Source organism: Syngnathus scovelli, chromosome 9, assembly GCF_024217435.2.
Source record: "Syngnathus scovelli strain Florida chromosome 9, RoL_Ssco_1.2, whole genome shotgun sequence".
In the NCBI taxonomy this organism is placed as follows: Eukaryota; Metazoa; Chordata; class Actinopteri; order Syngnathiformes; family Syngnathidae; genus Syngnathus; species Syngnathus scovelli.
Window position 1 is genome coordinate 7,428,171 of NC_090855.1, and position 21,730 is coordinate 7,449,900.

At 40.8% G+C, this 21,730-nt stretch overlaps 3 protein-coding genes across 3 annotated transcripts; 2 read left to right on the forward strand and 1 right to left on the reverse strand.

The window, feature by feature from the left end:
• The first annotated feature begins 238 nt into the window (after positions 1 to 238).
• wdr26a (WD repeat domain 26a) lies at positions 239 to 9,250 on the forward strand. Its single transcript, XM_049730571.2, has 14 exons — positions 239 to 928; positions 1,833 to 1,932; positions 2,018 to 2,074; positions 2,679 to 2,815; positions 3,161 to 3,258; positions 3,730 to 3,886; positions 4,028 to 4,166; positions 4,266 to 4,406; positions 5,261 to 5,380; positions 5,931 to 6,076; positions 6,565 to 6,643; positions 6,725 to 6,854; positions 6,960 to 7,154; positions 7,266 to 9,250. The coding sequence occupies exons 1-14, from the start codon at positions 627 to 629 to the stop codon at positions 7,286 to 7,288; spliced, it is 1,824 nt and encodes a 607-aa protein (XP_049586528.1). The 5' UTR covers positions 239 to 626; the 3' UTR covers positions 7,289 to 9,250.
• A 1,295-nt stretch (positions 9,251 to 10,545) lies between these two features.
• Positions 10,546 to 13,578, reverse strand: cnih4 (cornichon family member 4). Its single transcript, XM_049730574.2, has 5 exons — positions 13,437 to 13,578; positions 13,000 to 13,068; positions 11,749 to 11,861; positions 11,520 to 11,660; positions 10,546 to 11,436 (listed from the first exon to the last, which is right to left on the reverse strand). Exons 1-5 carry the CDS (start codon positions 13,503 to 13,505, stop codon positions 11,409 to 11,411), a joined length of 420 nt encoding a protein of 139 aa, XP_049586531.1. The 5' UTR covers positions 13,506 to 13,578; the 3' UTR covers positions 10,546 to 11,408.
• A 726-nt stretch (positions 13,579 to 14,304) lies between these two features.
• gprc6a (G protein-coupled receptor, class C, group 6, member A) lies at positions 14,305 to 20,888 on the forward strand. Its single transcript, XM_049730575.2, has 6 exons — positions 14,305 to 14,594; positions 15,623 to 15,917; positions 16,562 to 17,359; positions 17,958 to 18,173; positions 18,399 to 18,522; positions 18,833 to 20,888. The coding sequence occupies exons 1-6, from the start codon at positions 14,395 to 14,397 to the stop codon at positions 19,957 to 19,959; spliced, it is 2,760 nt and encodes a 919-aa protein (XP_049586532.1). The 5' UTR covers positions 14,305 to 14,394; the 3' UTR covers positions 19,960 to 20,888.
• Positions 20,889 to 21,730: the final 842 nt, after the last annotated feature.

The window sequence follows — 21,730 nt, forward strand, 5'->3', positions numbered from 1 at the left end:
CCTCCACTTATTGACCCAAGTCTGCAGACCGCAGAGTCCTATTGAGTTCATAAACATTTCTTTAATGTATTTAGGACCCAAAACATTTATAGCATAGAAACATAATTTTAAAAAAACAATTTTACAGCTAAGCTTTACTATGACTGGTGGTGGTACGCAAAACAAATAGAAGTGAGGAGATCGGGCACGTGTGCGCCCCTTGCGGTGACGCCGCACGCACAAAAAGACATGAAGGAATTTCCGCTGACGTCACTGCGTAAGTCCATAACAGGGCTGCAGCTGTCTGGGAGCAACAATAACAAGCTTTAATAACCATTAACTTCAACGCGACCGAAGCGCTATATGACAGCGCCAAATACTGCGTAATCCCGCAAAATGTGGCGGTAGGAATCATTGTCGCCTTCGTCTCTTCGTCCTCCGAGTGAATTGTTCGTGGGGGGTTTTTTGTTTTGTTTTTTTTTGTCGCAGCAACCGCCGCGAATCAGGCAGCAGCTTCGGCCGCAGGGGAGCAAGACAGTTTGGGGCTGCATCTGGGTCAGTGGGCCTTTGCCGGTGGTTTCGTTCCCCTCGCGTTGTCCCACCGCGTCTGTCATTCCTTTTTGGCTCGGCAAACAAACTGTGCTAACATGCAGGCTAACGGGGCAGCTCCCGACAGAGAGCCAGAAGTGTCCTGCCGAAACGGAACCCAGAACGGCGAGTCGTCCGCCACTGGGGCAGCTCACTCAAATGGACTTGTGTCAGCCACTAACAATGGCAACACAGTGACTAACAACAACAACAACGGAGTGTCAGCCCTGCCCGCGTCTAACAACATCAACAACAGCTCGGGCGACATCAGCTGTGGCGTCAAGAAGAAGAAGCGCTTGTCTCAATCTGAGGAAGACGTCATCAGGCTCATCGGACAACATTTACACGATTTGGGTCTCAAGTAAGTCAACTGGAGTGGACTTAACATTGTGCCTGACATCAAGACGGCACTCATTCGTAATGACATAAGCCCATTTTCCAACTATTTGGGGAGAAATATTCTGTCAGTTCTGCCTTCTATGACGACAAAGCGCTCACGTCGTTTAGTGGATGACTGCGCCGTCACGGTGAATTCCGAAAATACACGAGTGCGCCTTTGGAATACATTTTAGCAACCGGGTATTTAATTGAAAAGGTATTGAAACAAAATAGGTTGTATCACATTCGATGATCACTTGCCTCATGGGCTTGATTACTGACCTTATTTCTAAAGGACAGACCACTCTGTTCACAGTGTTATCATATCAGTTCGTATAATGCTTTTCTTGTAAATGATTAATTGCATATTGACAGAACAATATAATAACATTACCAGAAAAAGGAAAAAAAATAGAACTCATTGGTATTTTATCTTGGGTCTGTTTCCATTCGCTTACTTGGTCATCTGTTACATTTGGACACATACGCTGAATGATAGAAAGCATGATTTTGGTCAATGTTTTCAGTTCAGGTCAATGGCATTCACTCACCTTTCCGCCATGATTTTGATCAACGTTGTCAGTTCAGGTCAACGGCATTCACTCACCTCTCTGTCAGCCGTGACATCGGGGCCAATTGTTTACAACCATTCTAAAAGGGTCTATCTGCATGTAGTTTGCAATAATGTAGAATTGCATCATTCTGAATTGTTTCATGCATTTGACCCCTTTTTAAATGTAGCCCTTCACAAACTGGTCAGTACAGTGCAGGACACCACAGCAAACTACAACAAATCAAATAGAAAACACAAATGAGAGGATATGTACTCCCAGGTTAATGATGTGAATTGATTTTCTATTCTGTGACGTGACATATATCGTTTACAGTCAGACGGTGGACCTCCTCATGCAAGAATCTGGCTGCAGGCTGGAGCATCCCTCTGCCACAAAGTTTCGTAATCATGTCATGGAAGGAGAATGGGACAAGGTTGAACCGAGTTATTTACTGAGCCACCATAGTCGCATTATTTGTCATTTGGATTACATGATTTTGTTTAACCTTTCTTATTTAGGCGGAGAGTGACCTAAATGAGCTGAAGGCACTGATGCATTCTCCTACTGCTATAGTGGTGTGTATCGTCAGACTGCCAACACGCCTCAACTAACATTTGTTGTTGTGAAAATTAAAGGCAAAGTCAATTCCCAAATTTTCTTAACAATGTTGTACGTACCCCCAATACTGAAAACATGGCATTCTGATTAACATTGCGTTTGTGTAAAATGAGTTAAGCAGCAAAATTCAGCCATTTTTATCCATATCAGGGGTGAAGCTGTTTTGCCACTTGTCAACCATTTTGCCACTGACATCACAGTTGCCAGGTCCCGCTGACTATGATGTCATTTTCAGTTGACAGCAAATGGCAAAATGGTCACCCCCAGAGATGGCTAAAATCAGGAAGATTTTGCCTTTTTAATTCATATTCCACAAACAAAACACTAATCAAACCATGTTTTGACTAGTTAGGCTGCACTGAACATATTAATATAAAGGAAAAAGGGGGCTGACTTCTTCCCCTTTTATAAATGAACAACATGACACAAGATTGAGCATGTCGACTTTAGTATGGATGATCATTGATAAATTGCTTGGTTATGCTGTATAATGTGCGATACAAATCATGTGGAGTCACGTTGCCTTTTTTGTCTTTGTTATCTTTACTCCCATCTGTGCAGCGCATGAAGTTCCTACTGCTGCAGCAAAAGTATTTGGAGTATCTCGAGGATGGTAAAGTCTTGGAGGCTCTGCAAGTTCTCAGAGCTGAACTCACTCCTCTCAAGTACAACACAGAGCGAATCCACATTTTGAGCGGGTCAGTACACCAATCCTTCACATCAATGATAAAAATGTTTTTTGGGCTTTCTGGATTTTTTTCATCCCATGTTTTGGGACAAATGGTATAACAGTTTTCTTTTCTTGAATGAATATGGTATATGACCAAGGTCGTGTCACACGCCCATAGGCAACATTGAGTCTTATGTAATGAACGAATTCTAATTGTAAATAACTGATGGAACGGGCACCATATGAAATGTCACTTATGGCATTACATTGAGTTTTCCTATTATTGTACTTTGTAAGTTCTTCTTTTGCGTCAATATTATTAACCCGCTGTCTTTTTGACAGTTGATAAGAAAGTTGAATGTGTGCTTTGAAGGTACCTGATGTGCAGTCATGCAGAGGACCTGCGAGCCAAAGCGGACTGGGAAGGCAAAGGCACTGTATCCCGAACAAAGCTGCTGGACAAACTCCAGAGTGAGTGCAGTCTGACTCAAACACACCAAGTGTGCAGACTCTACAGTGACTGATCCTTCTGCTTGTCATGCCTTTACTGAAATCCTGCAGCAGCTTTTCTACATATTACCATTTGTCTTGGTTGCAATCAACATAATGTTTGGATTATTACATTAGATGGTACATTTGATGAGATTTGTACTCTTTTCAAAGGAGTATTGTTTTCCTTTTTAATTCATTCATGCCTTTTCATCTTCACTGTGATCAAATCTAATCCATTGCTTAAGGGTAGATTTAAAACCCCTTAAACCTACTTTTGATACCAGGGCTATCATTTTTCCTAGAACGCATACTTTGGATTCAATTAGTATTGCAGTTTCGGGACTGACAATGTCTCTTTTGTTGTGTTTGGTAAAATGTTGTTCAACCTGATTTCTTGTTATTCCGCTCTGAATATTTACCGTACAGTATGATCTTTTTGCATGTGTGTAGCCTACCTGCCTCCATCAGTGATGCTGCCTCCTCGCAGACTGCAGACACTGCTAAAACAGGCAGTGGAACTACAGCGGGAGCGCTGCCTTTACCACAACACTAAGCTGGACAACGGACTGGACTCGGTGTCCTTGCTACTGGACCACGGCTGCAGCCGGTAACCTAATACTTCCTGAGATCCTTTTTATTAGTAAATAAGAAAATACATTTTTATTGATAGTTTTTGAATGACTCTATAAATTGTTATGAATTTAATTCATAATAGTTTCTGCAATAAATGTGTGTCACCATTTTTTAGGAAACAGTTCCCTTGCTACACTCAGCAAATACTTACTGAACACTGCAATGAAGTCTGGTTCTGCAAGTTCTCCAATGACGGCACAAAACTGGCTACTGGTTCTAAAGACACCACCGTCATTATATGGCATGTTGACACGGTAATGTATTGTTAACTTTTCATCAGTTCATCACTTAGGGATGAGTTGTCACTGGGAAGTTGGAATTTGTGATTTTTTTGTTTTTATTTTTTTAAATAGGAAACACGACAGGTGAAGTTAATGAAGACTCTTGAGGGTCATGCGTATGGAGTTTCTTATTTGGCATGGAGCCCTGATGACTCCTATCTGATAGCATGTGGTCCTGATGATTGTTCTGAGTTGTGGCTGTGGAATGTACAGGTAAGATCATCTCGGCCTTGAGGCCCTTAAAAAAGTGACCAGATATTTGCTTCAACTTCTCATGCTCATGAGTGTAATTTTACGACAATGTGAATTAGTCACTGTACAGTTTGTCAAATTGCACCATCTGTTATGTTTTGAGCCAAAGTGGATTTCATGAGAGTTGACCAAGGAGGACATTACTTTTGAAAATAAATCATGGAGAAAAAAAAATCAACAAGGGACAATAGCTCTATATTCACAGATGAAAAATGTAGCATACCGAGGAAAGAACCTACTGTGAAACTTGAATCCTGTTAAATGTGCTGCCTCAGGTCAGACAGCTTTGTCAAGGGTCTTGCAACAGGATGATGACCCAAAACCTAAAACACCTAAAAAGACTTTGGAATTGGCCATATATGATCCCTGATCTAAATTCTATTTAACATGTGTTGAGGGAGCTGAAATATGTCATCCGATGAAAGCACCCTTCAAACCCGAGACAAATGGAGCAGTTTGCTCATCAGAAGTGGGCAAAAATACCCATTGAGAGCTGCAGAAGTCTCATTGAAAGTTAGTAAAATCATTTGCTTGCAGTGAGTGATGGCCTCCAAAACCTTTGCAGCAAAATGTTAGTGCTTTCTTTTCATTATTTGTTTTTATTTAGTTTTGTCATTTTCAGTCAGATGTTATTTCTGTGACCAATGTGGGTCTTTCTTACATCAACCAAGGGGTTGAACATTTTTGTCTGTTATTTACAAAAGATTGTGAGGTTTACTCACGTTTCTGAGATACTGTAGGTGGGTCACATTACATCAGCATACCCTGGAGGAACTTGAATTCAGTGCAGCGTGTTCCTCTCTACGGTTGTTTAGACGGGGGAGTTACGAACAAAGATGAGTCAATCTCATGAAGATAGTCTCACCAGCGTGGCGTGGAATCCAGATGGCAAACGCTTCATCACTGGTGGGCAGAGAGGCCAATTCTACCAATGTGTGAGTAAAGGCACAACAAATTGCAACTGCACTGCTGAGCGGTGATAACCAGTTCATCGCCGAGGTTGTCCAGTGTTGGTCAAGCTGACAGTTTTGCAAATAAATATTCAGCAGCGTATGTCGATACAGTTATAAACTCAATCATAAACTCTTGTCTGCTAACCACTTCTGGGTCGCAACCAACCAGTTATAGACAACTCCTCTTAAGAATTGATAAAACAAATAATTTGGAGAAAAACAGACTTTCAGAAGCACTGACTCAAAGTGTGGATTTAGCACTGTAGCACTATTTTTGCCAAACCTGACTTGAATGCTCCATTATTTCAAAAACAGCTAAAATGATAGTTTGCCGACTGAATTAAGAGAATAATCCATGAGAGAGACATCAAGTCAGAAAGAGTCATTTCTTGTCAAATCAAATATGTAATCTTATTCTTGTTTACCAAATTACACTGAGTGTGAAGTATTCTGATTGTGGCTCGTTAGGACCTCTTTCACATTCAAATTTTTCCTAATCTGTTTTTGGAAATACCTGAACTGGGACTAACAGGATTTAGATGGAAACCTACTGGACTCGTGGGAAGGCATTCGTGTGCAGTGCCTGTGGTGTTTGGGAGACGGACGGAGCGTCCTTGCTTCTGACACCCACCAACGCATTCGAGGCTACAACTTTGAGGACCTGACGGATAGAAACATGTGAGTCAGTAGCATAGCAGCACGCACTTGTGCATAAAGCTAGATCTCCTCTTCCTAAATCACAGGTGTCAAACCCAAGGCCCGCGGGCCAGATACAGCCCGCCACATCATTTTATGTGGACCACGAAGACAAATTGTGCATCAAATTCAAATTGAAAATTGTCTTCACTTTTAATATCTTTTTTTAGAAATATTTGACCAGTTTTTACCCGTCTGATTTGTCAGTTTGTTTTTGTAGCTTTTACTGTATATAATATGAGGTGCTCATACATTTATTTGGGTTGACAGTCATAATGGCCCTCCGAAAGAAGCTATGACTACAATGCGCCCCGCAAAAAAAAATGAGTTTGACACCCCTGTCCTAAATTGAGGCCCATTTTAAAAGCTGAACTTAAAAAAAAATTATAAAATCCATCCTTTTGACAGAAGTATGGTGGTTTGAATCAGTGATTGTCTTAAGTGTGACTTTGGTTAATGGCTTCTTCCAGAGTCCAGGAGGACCATCCCATCATGTCCTTCACTGTCTCCAAGAATGGAAGATTAGCTCTGCTCAACGTTGCTACCCAGGTCAGTGGCTGTTAAAGCCATAAAAGTGGTGAAACTTAAGCGTCAGGCTCCCACTTCAGTTGAATGCTACTGTGTTGGCAGGGAGTGCACTTGTGGGACCTGCAGGATCGGGTGCTGGTGAGGAAGTACCAAGGGGTGACACAGGGCTTCTACACCATCCACTCCTGCTTTGGAGGCCACAATGAAGACTTCATTGCGAGCGGCAGTGAAGGCAAGTGATTTCAATGGGGACAACATTGGGATGTTCCAGAACCCTTAATGGTATTACTGTCCACTTTTATCGAAGTGCCAACTGACGAGCGCTGTCCCTTCACAGACCACAAAGTTTACATCTGGCACAGACGCAGCGAGTTGCCCATCGCGGAGCTGACAGGACACACGCGCACGGTCAACTGTGTGAGCTGGAACCCCGTCCTGCCCGGTCTACTGGCAAGCGCCTCCGATGACGGAACCATCCGAATCTGGGGACCTGCCCCTTACTTGGATGTCCAGGACACAGAGGGACTCAACGGTAGAGAGTTTTTCTCACACACACACGTAACACACACACACACACACGCACACATATATACTGTATCATTGTCAAGAATAAATAATGACACCAGCCATCTTGTACACACAGATTGTTGCAGCATGGACAGCTGATGATCTGTGACCGTTGCTACCGTTGTCGCTGTGAACGCGACGAGCACTAAATGACTCTGGTGACACTTGACTGGATGGAGCAAGGAGAATTTTGCTGACCGGACATCCTGGAGGCCAGAGGAGCGGTTGCTGGGTTTCTCCATGAGACCACACCTAGAAGTCCGTTATCTGACGCATCTTCTCTTGACTGGATCCACCCACCTCCTTTTATTTATTATCAGAGACCTAATTTATTGTTGAAGTGACACAAAATCACTCCTTGTAGAGAGAGAGTGCGTGCGTTTGTGTGTGTGTGTGTGTGTTTGCTTTCTTCTTCACCTCACGTCTTGAGATTTTACCTGCAGGAACACAGTGGATGTAACACCCACGCAAAGGGACTTTTAAATGACTTAACTAGCTATACTATATTGTCATTTTAAAGTACACAAGAGCTTTGTTTTCCTTCCCCTCGTTGCTTTCGTGCTGAGACAAACAAGTATTTAATAAGCATGTCGCACAAGATTGCACAATGATGTGTTTGATGGTCCACGACACGCTCAACAGTATGGCCTCCATCTAGCAAGACATTGAGTCGCTGATTTGTGGCAGTACGTTGGGATTGCCAGTGTGGATTCCTTCATGCCTTTGTTGTGGATGTGCTTCATCTATTCTGGCTTCACTAGTTGCTCTTATACACCAATCCTTGTTTGAGTGTAGCCTATCGCCATCTCTTCTCGCAGACTGCAGTCCACTTGTTTTAGTATATTTTAATTTTCTTGTAACTTTCAGATGTTTTATTCACTTTTATTTTCCTCATTACAAATTGAGTTCAACATTTAAAGTCCCTGCTTTTATTATGTTCTGTTTACCCTAAGCTAAATATGACTTTGGATGTCAAAACATAATTGTGTCTGTCTGATTTTGCCATCTTCTCTGACAATTCTTCTGTTTTTAGTAAGTTTGGAATTCATCCAAGACAATATTCATGAATCTTACACAGTGATGAAGCCGCAATAATCTCCTTAAAACAGCTGCTCATTGGCGTTGTTAAATTTCTTTCATGCGGCTGTTGTAGCTATTTTCAATGCCAGTGCTTGTAGTGAGTGTTTCTGGCTGTGAGATGGATTTATAATATGTGTGTCATCAGGAATGTCACCTATTGCACCAGTCACCCAAAGGGTGTTGGGATTCAGGTCTGCACGTGATGTGTTGATAGTGAAGGCATATTCTATATCACGCAATTAGCCATTTTGTACACATCTCTACTGAGATAATATGTTTAACAATTACCTAGTCACTTCCCACACAGTGTAAAAAAAAAAAAAAGAAATCCTGATAAACTTGTACAAAGTGTTTCTTTTTATAGACTCGAGTGAACAATCTGATTTCTGATGTTCTATGTGGTGTATATTTGTGTTATGGCATGTTTGATGAGGTTGTGTTTAAAGACAGGATACAAAATATGTCACATGGTTCCTGCATTTTTATTTGTTTTGTTTTTTTCATGATAAAAACGTTTCAGTGCACCTTTTCCATGAGATACAAGACTGTCTTTTAATATTTTCATCTGATTGCACTGAAAACAAAATCCAGACCAAAAATCTGTAAATTGGTGTGTATAATGAACAAAAGTGCAAATTTGCATTTTGGCCAAAATATAAGTGACATATTTAAACTGCTTTTACAATTTGCTTGGTAAAAAGAAAAATTGTCCAGCCCTTGAACTGTGTTTCTATCTCAACATCCCCTTCAATCAACACAAACACACACTTCAGTCACTCACAGCTGGTGTTCAAGTCTCTGCTTCTGCTAGCGTTTCTTTTGAGTCTGTGGTTCGGGCTTCTCTTGCTGTAAAACAAGAAAAGAAGGAACTTCCTTTGCTTGCAGGTAGTTTCTGCCAGATGCGTGTTATTACAAAAGTGATTGTACTGTTCTGTATTGTTCTGTATACAAATTTTAAATAAAGAGTCAGGGTTTTAAAAATCTCTTGTCTGGTATTTAAAAAGATTTCTTAGAATCTTGGAAAACATGTTGGAATGCAGCCCCAAGAACGAGAGCTTGACACCTGTGACCTTTGACCATGATATCTCCCTAATAAAGTGGCCTGTTATTAGGTACACTTGAAAATGGCGGTGTACCTAATGGAGTGTCAGAGTGATGTCACCGATCAACCAGCCAATCAGAAAGTTACCCTCGTTAAACACACCTGCGTGAAAAGTTTTAGCCCCTTTCACGTTCCGCAGGAGCTAAAACTTTTCACGCACCTGCACTTAACGAGGGAATCTTGGGAAACATGTTGGAACGCGGCCCCGAGGACTAGAGCTTGACAACTGTGACCTTTGACCATGATATTTCCCTAATAAAGTGGCCTGTTATTAGGTACACTTGAAAATGGCGGTGTACCTAATGGAGTGTCTGTGTGATTCCCTCGTTAAGTGCAGGTGCGTGAAAAGTTTTAGCTCCTTTTGAACGTGAAAGTGGCTAAATCTTTTCACGCAGGTGTGCTTAACGAGGGTCACTTGGAAAACATGTTGGAACGCGGCCCCGAGGACTAGAGCTTGACAACTGTGACCTTTGACCATGATATTTCCCTAATAAAGTGGCCTGTTATTAGGTACACTTGAAAATGGCGGTGTACCTAATGGAGTGTCCGTTTGATTGCCTCGTTAAGTGCAGGTGCGTGAAAAGTTTTAGCTCCTTTTGAACGTGAAAGTGGCTAAAACTTTTCACGCAGGTGTGCTTAACGAGGGTCACTTGGAAAACATGTTGGAACGCGGCCCCGAGGACTAGAGCTTGACAACTGTGACCTTTGACCATGATATTTCCCTAATAAAGTGGCCTATTATTAGGTACACTTGAAAATGTTCCTGACTTAATGTTGCTGATTACTTTGAATTGAATATTATTTATTGCTGTTATTTAATTTAATATTATGTATGTTTATTATTATTTTATTGTATTTTTCCAGCATAAAATGGCAGTTGGTCAAGAATGTTTATAGTTTAAATAATTATAATTTATTTCTAATTTCAGGCAAAGTGATGCACATTGAATCTGTTCCGTTACAGACTAAAAAACAATGTTATTAATAGTTATTCTTTCTTGTAAGTTGATCTTTCTTTTTTATTTATATTTTGTTTTCTTTAATGTTGATAACATGGGGGGTTGAAATGTTTCTTCTCCCTAAGGGGGGCATCACAGAAAATTATATAGAGAAGCACTGCTCTAAAAGGTCACTCTCATTTACTCACAAATACAAGACACTCGGACAACTCAGACACATTGTATTTTCTGCTTTATTTATGAAACTCAAAATCTCAAGAAAAACAACACTGCGACAGAGACTTACAAGTGAGATGCAGGTGTCAAGCTGACCAGCAGTCATGTCAGTCAACACAATGAGGAACTTTCTCTGTTTAATCGGAACACATGCCTCTCATTGGAGTCATTTCAAAACATGCTGCAGTCCTTTAAAATGGAGGTGACGACACAATCGCGCCACATTCTGATGAAAAACGACATACAGGTCGATGCAGTAAACTTTCAAATGAAGGAATGTCTTATTAAGAGTTCACATAAGGTCATGTGTTCAGACAGAACAATGCATTTGTTTATTTAGCACAATGGCCCCACTGTTGGAACCAAAGAGGATGTTTGGTGATCTCGTGTCTATGAGCTGAGCAGTTCAAAGTGTTCACTAAATAGCCAAAACGATCAACTTGTGTCTGAGCTATCGCAACATGCTGCTCTTTACAATGTGTGTCGGGCGGCAATGACAGGTTCAGTGCAAAAAAATACTACAAATTATGACGTTATTACAGAATAAAGTCATAATATTATAGGAATATACACCTGCATCAAAATGGGCACAGTTGAGGATCTTGTCAAGTTATCTTATTTAGGCAATTTTAGTTTTTTTCTCCTTGTACCATTACAATATTACATGTTTTTTTTTTAGGCATTTGACTTTTTTCCCCCCAAAATTTTAGTGTGGCTTTGATACCTTTGTATCAGCTGCAAAGTACTTTTTGTAAGACTATGCTAGAACGATTTGAGCCATTCAGCCCAGGCACAGGATGGGAGGAAGGAAACGTTAAATCCAGGAGTGTGAAGATGGATGGCGGGGGGCCCGCTCCTCACCTTAGTCGTTGATCAAAGCCAGAATCATGCTGCCAAAACAGAGGCGGGTTCATGTCAAGCTTTTACTCAAATGAGGACTGACAACATGTCAAAGTGTTGTGTGGTCATCTACCTGTACAAATAAATGAAGAAGCAAAGCAAGTGGTAGCCCAGTTTGATCATGGCCTCCTTCATGTGGGACTTGAGCTGCCCCCGGTTGTGGATCTCCGTGGGGTCAAACACGCCCATGTTGCCCATCGGGACCTTTGCGTATCTGATCCAACAACAACAGTGAGTCAACACACTGACAACCTTGACCACAACATGAACACACATGCCATTAAAACAGAACACCAGTTTACCTATAAATGTCCCAAGCTGCTACAGGGAGGTTGAGAAAGAAGATGAACCAATGTGTGGAGATCAACATCAGCACAGTGGACAGACACTGGCCAACCATCTCTGGTATTACCCACTGAAAACAAAACACAATATCAGTATGCTCACTCCATCCGAGCTAATAAAAACAGATACTGCAACATGAGCATTAAAAAAACCAAGCAGTCACAACTTAGATGTGTGCACAGCACATATCAAAATTGTGTGCATGTATTTTCACAGAAACTTGTCAGGAATGTAAGATAAATGACTATAGCAATTGGAGAGGTACTGCGTCAAATGGATATTATTTGTTAATATGCATAATGCCGACTGCTTGTATCAAGTAGATAGACAGACGGAGTTGATCCCCGCAGGCAAATAGTATGGTTCAAGATGGCGGCGCGTGCACACGCAGCGGCCACTCTCTGTCCCGTTCGGTGTTGTGTGAGTGTTTACTGAGTGTTTGTCCGGCAGTTTTGTGTGTGTTCGTCTCGTGTGATACGTCGTGCTACTAGTGCGGCGGGCATGTTCTGCTCAACATCGGCGGAAGTGGATTTTATGGCGTTCTGGACTTTGGTGCGGAGAGATTAAGGGCGCTCGGACTGCTTCGTCATGGAGCGACGCCGGACTGGCCTGCTCTTCCTCCCCCGGTTGGACTGTGTCGTGAGCTCGGACTGCTCTGTCCTGGAGCATTGTTGGGATGCGTCGGCAGTGGGTCTGCGAAGCAGCAGAAGAGGGGCCAGCACGGAGACGTCGGGCCAGGCTTGCGGCCAACCCAGCTCGCCCAGCGTTCCATTCTCCTGGCGTACGTTCGTTCGCGACAAGATGGGTTGCGTTCGTCTGATAGGATCCACGAACCGGACAGTGCGTGCCTGCTGTGTGCTCGTGTTCACAGTGGCCTGGTTGACTGTCATCTTACCGGACTCTGCTGTGCATCGGGAGCGGCTAGCGTGCTATCACGCTTATTGTTCATTGATGTTGACTTCTTGTGTTATTTTTCCTGTGTTGTTTACTTGTATGTGCGTTGTGAACTCTGTCTTGTCACCCTGGGATAGTGAGAAACGTAATTTCGATCTCTTTGTGTGTCTTGACATGCGGAGGAATTGACAATAAAGGAGACTTTGACTTTGACTTTGAAAATTCAGTTACCAGCAGTATCCACACCCAAGAGTGGGCACATAATACAGGCATATATTATAAACATAAAAAGTTACTTGTCAATGCACACTTACTTTGTTGAGTTTGGAGCAGCATGCTCTGGCATTGATGTAGTCACATTCTAGATCAGACAAGGTGATAATCTGACCTTTAAATCAAGGTGGTGCAAAACAATATGAACAACCAGTTCAGAGGAGCAATAGTACGACTAATAATTTGACAACATTACTACGTTAAATTGCAATTAAATCAGTGTCGATGTATTTTGCCTTGATCGTAGCCTGTTCAAGCTGGAGGGAGAAAACGACGATTGAGCTTGCACAGTTAAAATTCTACTACGGACGCTGCCAAGGAAACGATAGCAATATGGCTAATTTGTTAGCATGGTAGTTCGTTCTTTCATCCATTTGCAGCTTTAATAGGACGACACTCAAACATATTTTTGGAACGGTGCAAAAGTCTAGAAACGGGCTCCTCGTACATACAATTAAACATGCAGAGTAAAGGATACAAAATAGACGGCCAGGAAAATCAGTGCACAACAGTCGATCAGTGACAGAATAAACACGGCCGCGTCCATCTTTAGTGCTGCGACCGGAGCCGGGCAATATACTGCCGCCTTGCGACTGGGGGTGGCAACGCAGCCTTTACGAGCAACTTTACACAGTGCACCACGACAATGCAGTTGATTTACTCAAGGAAAGTTGTCGGACGTGACAAAGTACACATATTTATTTGCTGTATTCAAGTATATTTTTCATGCATCTGTACTCTACCTGAAGATGTATTTTTCTAACGACTTTTGACTTTCAATAGACCTTTCTAACCTATACTATGGAAGAAGGCAAAAAAAGGGGGGGGTTACAGGAAAAAAGTCAGAATTTTCACTTTAAAGTCCGAATTCTGACTTTAAATTCGGACTAAAGTGAGAATTCCCACTTTCTGACTTTAAAGTGAGAATTCCCACATTAAAGTCAGAGTCAGGATTCTGTGAATAAAGTCAGAACTTTAAAATCAGAAAGTGGGAATTCTCACTTTAAAGTCAGAATTATGACTATAGTGAGAATTCCGACTTTTTCTTCTCAGAATTCTGACTTTAACTCACTTTAAAGTCAGAATTCTGACTTTGGAGTTGTGTTGGAGTTTCGCATGCACATCACATAATTATGCAGCATCAGGCATGAAACAATTCAGTTTACATCCTGCTTCCAAACAGAAAGCAAGCCACATTGCCCGCTTATTATCCGATGATAATATGTTTATGCACAACAAGAAATATGTTGCTCAAACACTGAGTCACACTACTGTCACTTAAGAGTGGGCAGGGAAATGAGAACAGAGATCTGAGTATGACAAAGAAGGAGGAGTGGTTTTCTTGGCCCCAGCGAAGATGCCTATAAAGAATAAGTCTCATTTAGACTGAGGTAAACGAATCACTGAGAGAAGCGCAGGAGCGAGAGGACACCATTATGGCAGAGGTTTTGTCTTTAATTTATTTGTACGTCAGCTTTTGTAGTATTATTTGGGGGAAAGCTGCCTCAGAATATGATACCAAAGAACCAGGAGCTAAATCCAGTGGACATGTTGTCATAGGAGGAATGTTTCCTCTCCATTCACATGTAGAAAAAAATAATAGTTCCTTTGCTCCTCAACCTCACAAATGTTTTGGGTAAGTTCAAGTCCAGTATAATTTTAATGTACTGTAGATCAATGTTTTTCACAACTAATAACTTTGTATTTGTATGATTGTCTTCTGATTCATTCTGATATATTTCTAGTTCATTTGTTTAATTTGTTTTCAAGGTTGTTTAAAATTACTCATCATCAACATGTTAAGTGGAATTACAGCGGGAAACTATTTTTACTATGACCTGTACTACAACTATGACAGCGATAAGATAATAATCATGTGATTTAAAAGATATGGGAATTAGAGAAAGAGCTCGATCAAGTAATCTGCCTATAAAAAGATAATAATGCTCACTTAACTGCTACTAACTTTCACAGTAAACAACAAGAGAACTTAAGAGGATGACATAATTTTAGGGCCATTTAATAAGAATACATAGTAAAGCTACTTAAATGTACGTAAATATAGAGGCTTGACAAAAAGGTGTAAATGATAACCTTTAAGTGCAGGAAAGCCACACTGCAAAAAGTTAAAAAGCTTCCCATGTTCTGGAACCTTGAGATTTTGGAGACTGATGAATCCTTGACTCAAAATGATGGGAATAGAAACATATGGTGAAGGAAATAAAGAATTGTTGATCCAAAGCATACCACGTCCTGTGTCACACAAAAAAAAAAAATACAAAAAAAGTATATTCGAGAATTAAATGAAAACATTTTGAAAGTAAAATGGTGAACCCAACTGGATAGAGAATGATTTTTGGCCGAAGCAAATGCAGCAAAACCTGCAAACATGCATGAAGTGAAAGTGTTTTCGGTGAAGATCAGACAAAAACATCTCCTGGGAGTAAATAAACTAAACTCGGCGAGGTTTGTGCAAGCTCCATGCTTCATGCATCATTGAGTGCTATTGAAAATGTAGATATCCATTATGTCAATGGTACAAATTCTAATATTGAGTCTCTGAAAATTCTGGTAAATGAATACAGTAAGTTGCTTTGTTACTTTTCTAGTAGACCAGAGGAGTGAAATATATTCGTTAACGTGTCAATGTTGTTCTTCACACAGGATATCAATTAGGACAATGCAAAATTTGCTGACTATGATCAATGCAGTCGATGTCATGAATAAATCTCCTTTACTGACGGATCTGAACATCACTCTGGGCTACCGGATACAGGACTCCTGCAGGGATGTCAGCACGGGTCTCAGAGGCACAGCTGACTTCATTGAGCAGGCAAATTGTTGGACAGGACCCGCTTCCCCCACATGTGATCAACCTGTTGTGGCCGTCTTGGGCGCTTCATTTTCTGAAATGTCTATTTTTGTTGCAAGGCAACTGGGCCTTGACATGATTCCCCAAGTAAGTTTTGGGTTTTTACTCAGTTTGAATTTTAATGGAACAAAGAGAGTCAAAATTGAACGAACGTAAATATTTTTCCAGGCTTTTATTGCGGCTTCATTAATTTGTTTGTTTGGGTTGATTACTTCCTTTACTCTCTTTTTCTGTCCATAAAAAGTATGCTTTATGGGGTTTAAATCTGAAATATATATATATTTTTTTTCCAGGCTTTTACTGCAGCCACATTTATTTATTTTTTGTTTGGGATGAATACTTCCTTTACTCTCTTTTTTTTTTTCCGTAAAAGTCATGGAGTTTAAATCTGAAAAATGTTTAGGGAAATCAGAAAGCTTCCACTTGCGCTCACTTATAGTGTTGTAATACTTTACACACACAAAAATCACATTTCACCCAAAAATCCAAATTGAGCATTAAGACCTGCAATGTGAACATAGCATTTCTTTTTTTTTTAAAGGGAGATTTCTGCATTCTGCATATGACCTTCATCACATCTACAATTAGCATTACATACTAATAATAAGGAATGGTAGTTAAATGAAGGACCAGTCTTTGTCATGAATCCCTAATTTCAGTACTAATCGTTTTTTCCATGTTCAACCTGTTCATTTCCTAATGACAACCAAAAATACACTTTGTGTCCTCAGATCAGTTATTCATCAACAGCTGTGATTCTAAGCGACAAGGACCGCTTCCCCAGCTTCTTGAGGACGGTTCCTAATGATAGGCACCAGACAACTGCTATGGTCAGACTAATCAAGCTCATGGACTGGAATTGGGTGGGCATGGTAATCACGGATGGCGATTACGGTCGCTCGGCACTTGAGCACTTTGCGGCCGAAGCAGCTGAAAATGGAATCTGCATAGCATTTAAAAGCATCATTCCTCAGACCGGTACAGAGGAGTTCTTACACTCTGCCACCAGAGAGGTTGTCCAAACCATCTTTCAACATCCAAAGGCACAGGTGATCGTGTCCTTTTCAAAGGAGGATCAAATGAAGAACATTTATCAGGAAATGAGGAATGAGATTCTGAGAAAAGGGCAAAGCATGGAGTCCATGAAAAGAGTGTGGTTGGCCAGCGACAGTTGGTCCACTGCAGGCTATGTGAAAGGAAACTTGAGCCTTGAGGACATAGGACACGTTGTAGGCATCAACTTCAAAACTGGAAACATGTCATCTTACAATGCATACCTGGATAAGCTGGAGGTGACTGGCAATGCAATGAATAACACCTTCCTGGAAGAATTGTTCACGCTGATAAATGACAGCGACAGTTCCAGAAACACTGAGCTGGCATCTGAAGTGGTGAAGACCCTCAAAGAAAACATAAACCCGGCCACAGTCTTCAGCGTTGAATTGGCCGTGGCCGCCTGTGCTCATGCTATAGCCTCTCTCTGCAGGAACAGAGACTGCAAAACACCTGGCAACCTGCAGCCATGGGAGGTAAGATCATTCAATCAACATCATATAATTAGCTTACCGAAAGTAAAAACAAGCATAGACACACCAACACGTCATACATAACTTAGAACCGATCGTGACAATAAATGATAGATGACAACAAATAAAAACTTGATGAATGAGGAAGCAAAGAATAAATTTCCAGAGAAGATGATCAGTGTTTTAAATAAACAGGGTGTCAAGTGGAAAAGGAATTCAATCTGTTAGTGATAACACAGCAGGATCCAGCTAAATTTAACAGACTATAACTTTCTTTCAAATGTGCCAAAAGATGATTTTCCAACATGAATTTAAACGGCATGAATTATAGAAAATGAATGCTTGGACTCAATTGCAACGTGACGAGAAAAGCCGGAAAAAAAAAAAAAGCTGTAATGTTGTGAAGAAAGTACAAAAGTTTACAAAAGTTAACAAACAACTTTAATGAGAGAGTGACAATGTATTTAATTGTTTCAGAATCTAATTGGAAGCTAAAATTAAAACTGAAGTTAACAAGATCCTCAACAGCCATCTTCTTATTGCAAGCGAAAGTTTATGCTCCTGTTTGCCACCATTTCTTAAGGTTTCCATTTCTCTGCAGGTATTAGAAGCTCTTCGGATGCATGAATTTGATAGTGAAGGGAAGAAATACACATTTGATGACCAAGGAGACATCAACCAAGGTTATGATGTGACCTTGTGGAGATCAATTGATGGGAAAATTGACATTCAAAGCGTTGTGGCTGAGTACAATCCACAAATCGAGAACATCACCTTAAAAAGCAGCGACTTCGCAGCTCGCTTTCTAGACTTGCAGGTGGGTCTTCATGCGGCAGATCATTTTGTAGACACAAATATAGTGTAGTGATGGTGTTGGGCTAGTGGCAAAGTCATTAATCTAATCTAAAATAAGCAACGTTTCACACAAATATGTCTTAGTGAAAATCAACTCATGTTGTCATTCCATAAAACAACAAATGTAACAATGTTTACACAATCCTTGGGGGATAAATATGCTCATAATATTTCTCCTTGCTTACAGAAAATAGTCTCCAGATGTTCCAATAGCTGCATGCCCGGGGAGTTCATGAAAACATCGGAGGGTCACCACACTTGTTGTTATGAGTGCATCAACTGTACGGAGAATTACTACTCCAATGACACAGGCAAGTAATTAGCTTGTCAGACATTTCCACTTTCATCTGCCAACACACAAAAATCAAATTAAGACACACATCACACTTCTTTGTGAATTAAGGTACCCAGGGTTTAATCACAAGCAAAAGTGCACCCATAAGGCCGCTAAAAATCTCCATTAATAGATGTTTTTTTTTAATTTTTTTTAATAACATGTCACAGTACCGTGCTGCAATTTGCATTTTTTTTTTTATTTCTGTTAGGAGCTTTAAAATGTGTCTTAAACGAACTGCTTCAATTCAATATGAACTCATGCGTGGCACCTCTTCATTCTTCCAGATATGGACCTATGTTTAAGCTGTGATAAAAACATCGAGTGGGCTCCTCAGGGAAGCTCCACGTGCTTTGCCAAAACTGTCACCTACTTCATGTGGCACGACCCCTTTGCCATGGCCCTCTTGGCGTTCTCCGCTCTGGGCATCCTGCTTGTTCTGATGGTGTCGGCACTGTTTTTCCATAAGCGGGACAGCCCTGTGGTGAGAGCCGCCGGAGGACCCCTGAGTCAGGTTATCCTGTACTCTTTGGTGGTCAGTTTCATCAGCGCCGTGCTGTTTGTTGGCCAGCCAGTCGTCCTCCAGTGCAAAGCGCGACAAGTGCTCTTCGGCATCAGCTTCACCGTATGCGTGTCCTGCATCCTTGTCAAATCGTTGAAGATCCTTCTGGCATTCCAGTTAAATACAGACATGCAGGGAGCGCTCCGGAAAGGCTACCACTCCTACTTGATAATCCTTGCCTGCGTGGCAGTCCAGGTTATTATTTGCGTATGCTGGCTTGTCCTCAAAAGCCCTTATATAGAGATTATCCAGGAGCCCCAAACTCTGCTGGAAGACTGTCACGAAGGATCGTATTTGGCCTTTGGTGTGATGCTAGGCTATATTGCACTTTTGGCTTTTGTTTGCTTCGTCTGCGCCTTCGTGGGGCGTAAGTTACCGCAGAGGTACAACGAGGCGAAATTCATTACCTTCAGCATGCTGCTCTACCTGACCTCCTGGGTGATTTTTATCCCCATCTACGTCACAGCATCTGGAGTGTATCTTCCGGCCGTGGAAATGGTGGTCATTCTCATCTCCAATTACGGCATCATAAGCTGTCATTTCCTTCCAAAGTGCTACATAATCATTTTCAGGAGTAATCAAAACACCTGCAGTGCCTTCAGGGAAAAGCTATATCAGTATAATGTCAAATGTACGGATTCCTTTTCTGTGACTGGAAGTTCGGTGTCAGAGAAAGAGCTCAGCGGTAAGCAGAATGTCACACGTCCGTCCTATTTGACGGATGAAGACTATGTGAAACCACCTGAGAAGAAAAGCTACGCCAACAGAGACACTTTCAAAGTTTCTTACAGAAGCAAAGATGATAAATTCATCGCTCAAAACACTACCTACAGAAGAAGAAGAAGCCTATAGGTGGCTCTCCCAGGCTATAAAGACTATCCATCCATCAGCTACTCTCTCATGAGGGTGTTCCCAGATAACATGAACATGCAAATGGATCTGAATGTTTTAGAAAATGTTTGGTTCAATATCTAAATGCTGCAAATGGTTATGAGGAAAAATGAAAAACATGCACGTGTGTTCAAAGTTAATTTCTAAATGTTGTGTATGTTATTGCACCTTTCTTTAAATCTCTATAAAACATGGATGATTCATTTCCAAAACCCTTTAAGTTTGAAAACACAAGAAAAATCATTGAAATGAGAGACCGGTCTTGTGCTTCTCACACTTGATTTGGAAAAAGAAACTGCAATCCTGAATGGCTGTAGCAAGATTGTCAACGTTGACTGACATTTAGGAATGTGGACGAGCTAACAATAACAACTGAACTCTTCACCATGCACGAAATGCATTGTTATCTGATTAACACGCTGGCACAGCTTTTGGAAAAAAAAAAAAAAAAAAAACAAAGCCAGGTAATTCAGAGACGTTTATAATCGCCAAATATTTTAGTTATTTCCATAAGAATGAAGTCCAATGGAAAAATGATTGGTCTTTTAACAGTATTGTTTCTGGTGATCGCACAAGTAAAGAGCAGCTCATTTGTATTGTACCTGTTTGCTTCCACTGCTCTAATTAACCTCTAGCTTTTTAATTAATCAAATGTTATGTTAGAGTGAAGGGTCTGTCTCTTTGTATTCAAGCCAGGGAGGTAGGTTGTGTACTCATCGCGTGCTACTACATTATTAACTGTTTCAAGAAACAAAATATATAGAAGTGAGACATGGGACAGTGGAACGAGATAAAGGTGCACATCTGTTTGTTTTGTTGTTTATGTTCTTTTTCCTGTCATTCCTTGAGAATATTATCAATTGCACAAATAAATGTATTGTCATGCAGAACGTGCGTGTCTATAAATATTTACAATTTTGGGTGCTGATTTAAATTAGGGTCATTGGTCTGTCATTTTAGATACTTGAGTTGTAGGGTAAAATTATGATTAGCATTATAGAGTAAAGAGTATTGGTTTAAACGTATTCAGAACATGTCTCCAGTGGGAGAAGTACAACAAAAGTACTAGGTACCTTTATTTAGCTAAAATTATGATTTGAGGTTATTGTCCACCCGTTATAAAATTTGTTAAAGTAAGTAAACCACATCCTTGACATCCTAGCCTCGGGTGAAATAAAAAATATGGAGTAATAATCTATCTAAAATTAAGTAATTAGTGGTCGTTATGTGTTTGAGGGATATTTTGTAGATCATTTCTATGAAACAACCAGGAAATAGGAGGCAATAGTAGGAATCAGGCATGGCATCTTTACTTTCAGATGCGTGCAAATAATCTCGTCTGTTGACCTACTTGACTTCGTCATGTTGTCTTGATGGCATGCAACAATAAGAAGGGCAAGGCAAACGTGATGTTTCCCAGACATAAGAAATCCAATCTAAAGACAATGAAATAATTCAAACTTAAAACGTACACAGCCTCAGGTGCAGCGTGTCATCAAGTTTCATGCACACAGAAAATCCCCAACAGCAAACTTGTCGGTCTGGTTGTGTGACAAAGACATAGCACATTGGAGGAGTGTGGAGAAACCTTTTTATTCTTACGTAAATCATTCCCCCAGTTGTTGTTCTTTTGATAGTAGGTCTATGTCAACAGAAAAATATGGGGAAGTGATGCTTATGCAAAAAAGAATAATTAAAAATAAACAAAAGCCATGTTAGGACAACATTTATG

Coding starts and splice junctions, on each gene's coding strand:
- wdr26a (XM_049730571.2), top strand. CDS start 627: ATGCAGGCTAACGGGGCAGCTCCCGACAGAGAGCCAGAAGTGTCCTGC. Junction 4,167..4,265: donor TTATATGGCATGTTGACACG/GTAATGTATTGT, acceptor TTTTTTAAATAG/GAAACACGACAGGTGAAGTT. Junction 5,381..5,930: donor GAGGCCAATTCTACCAATGT/GTGAGTAAAGGC, acceptor TGGGACTAACAG/GATTTAGATGGAAACCTACT.
- cnih4 (XM_049730574.2), bottom strand. CDS start 13,505: ATGGACGCGGCCGTGTTTATTCTGTCACTGATCGACTGTTGTGCACTG. Junction 11,661..11,748: donor GCAGCTTGGGACATTTATAG/GTAAACTGGTGT, acceptor TTGTTGGATCAG/ATACGCAAAGGTCCCGATGG. Junction 11,437..11,519: donor TTCTTCATTTATTTGTACAG/GTAGATGACCAC, acceptor CTGTTTTGGCAG/CATGATTCTGGCTTTGATCA.
- gprc6a (XM_049730575.2), top strand. CDS start 14,395: ATGGCAGAGGTTTTGTCTTTAATTTATTTGTACGTCAGCTTTTGTAGT. Junction 14,595..15,622: donor CAACCTCACAAATGTTTTGG/GTAAGTTCAAGT, acceptor TTCTTCACACAG/GATATCAATTAGGACAATGC. Junction 18,523..18,832: donor TTACTACTCCAATGACACAG/GCAAGTAATTAG, acceptor TCATTCTTCCAG/ATATGGACCTATGTTTAAGC.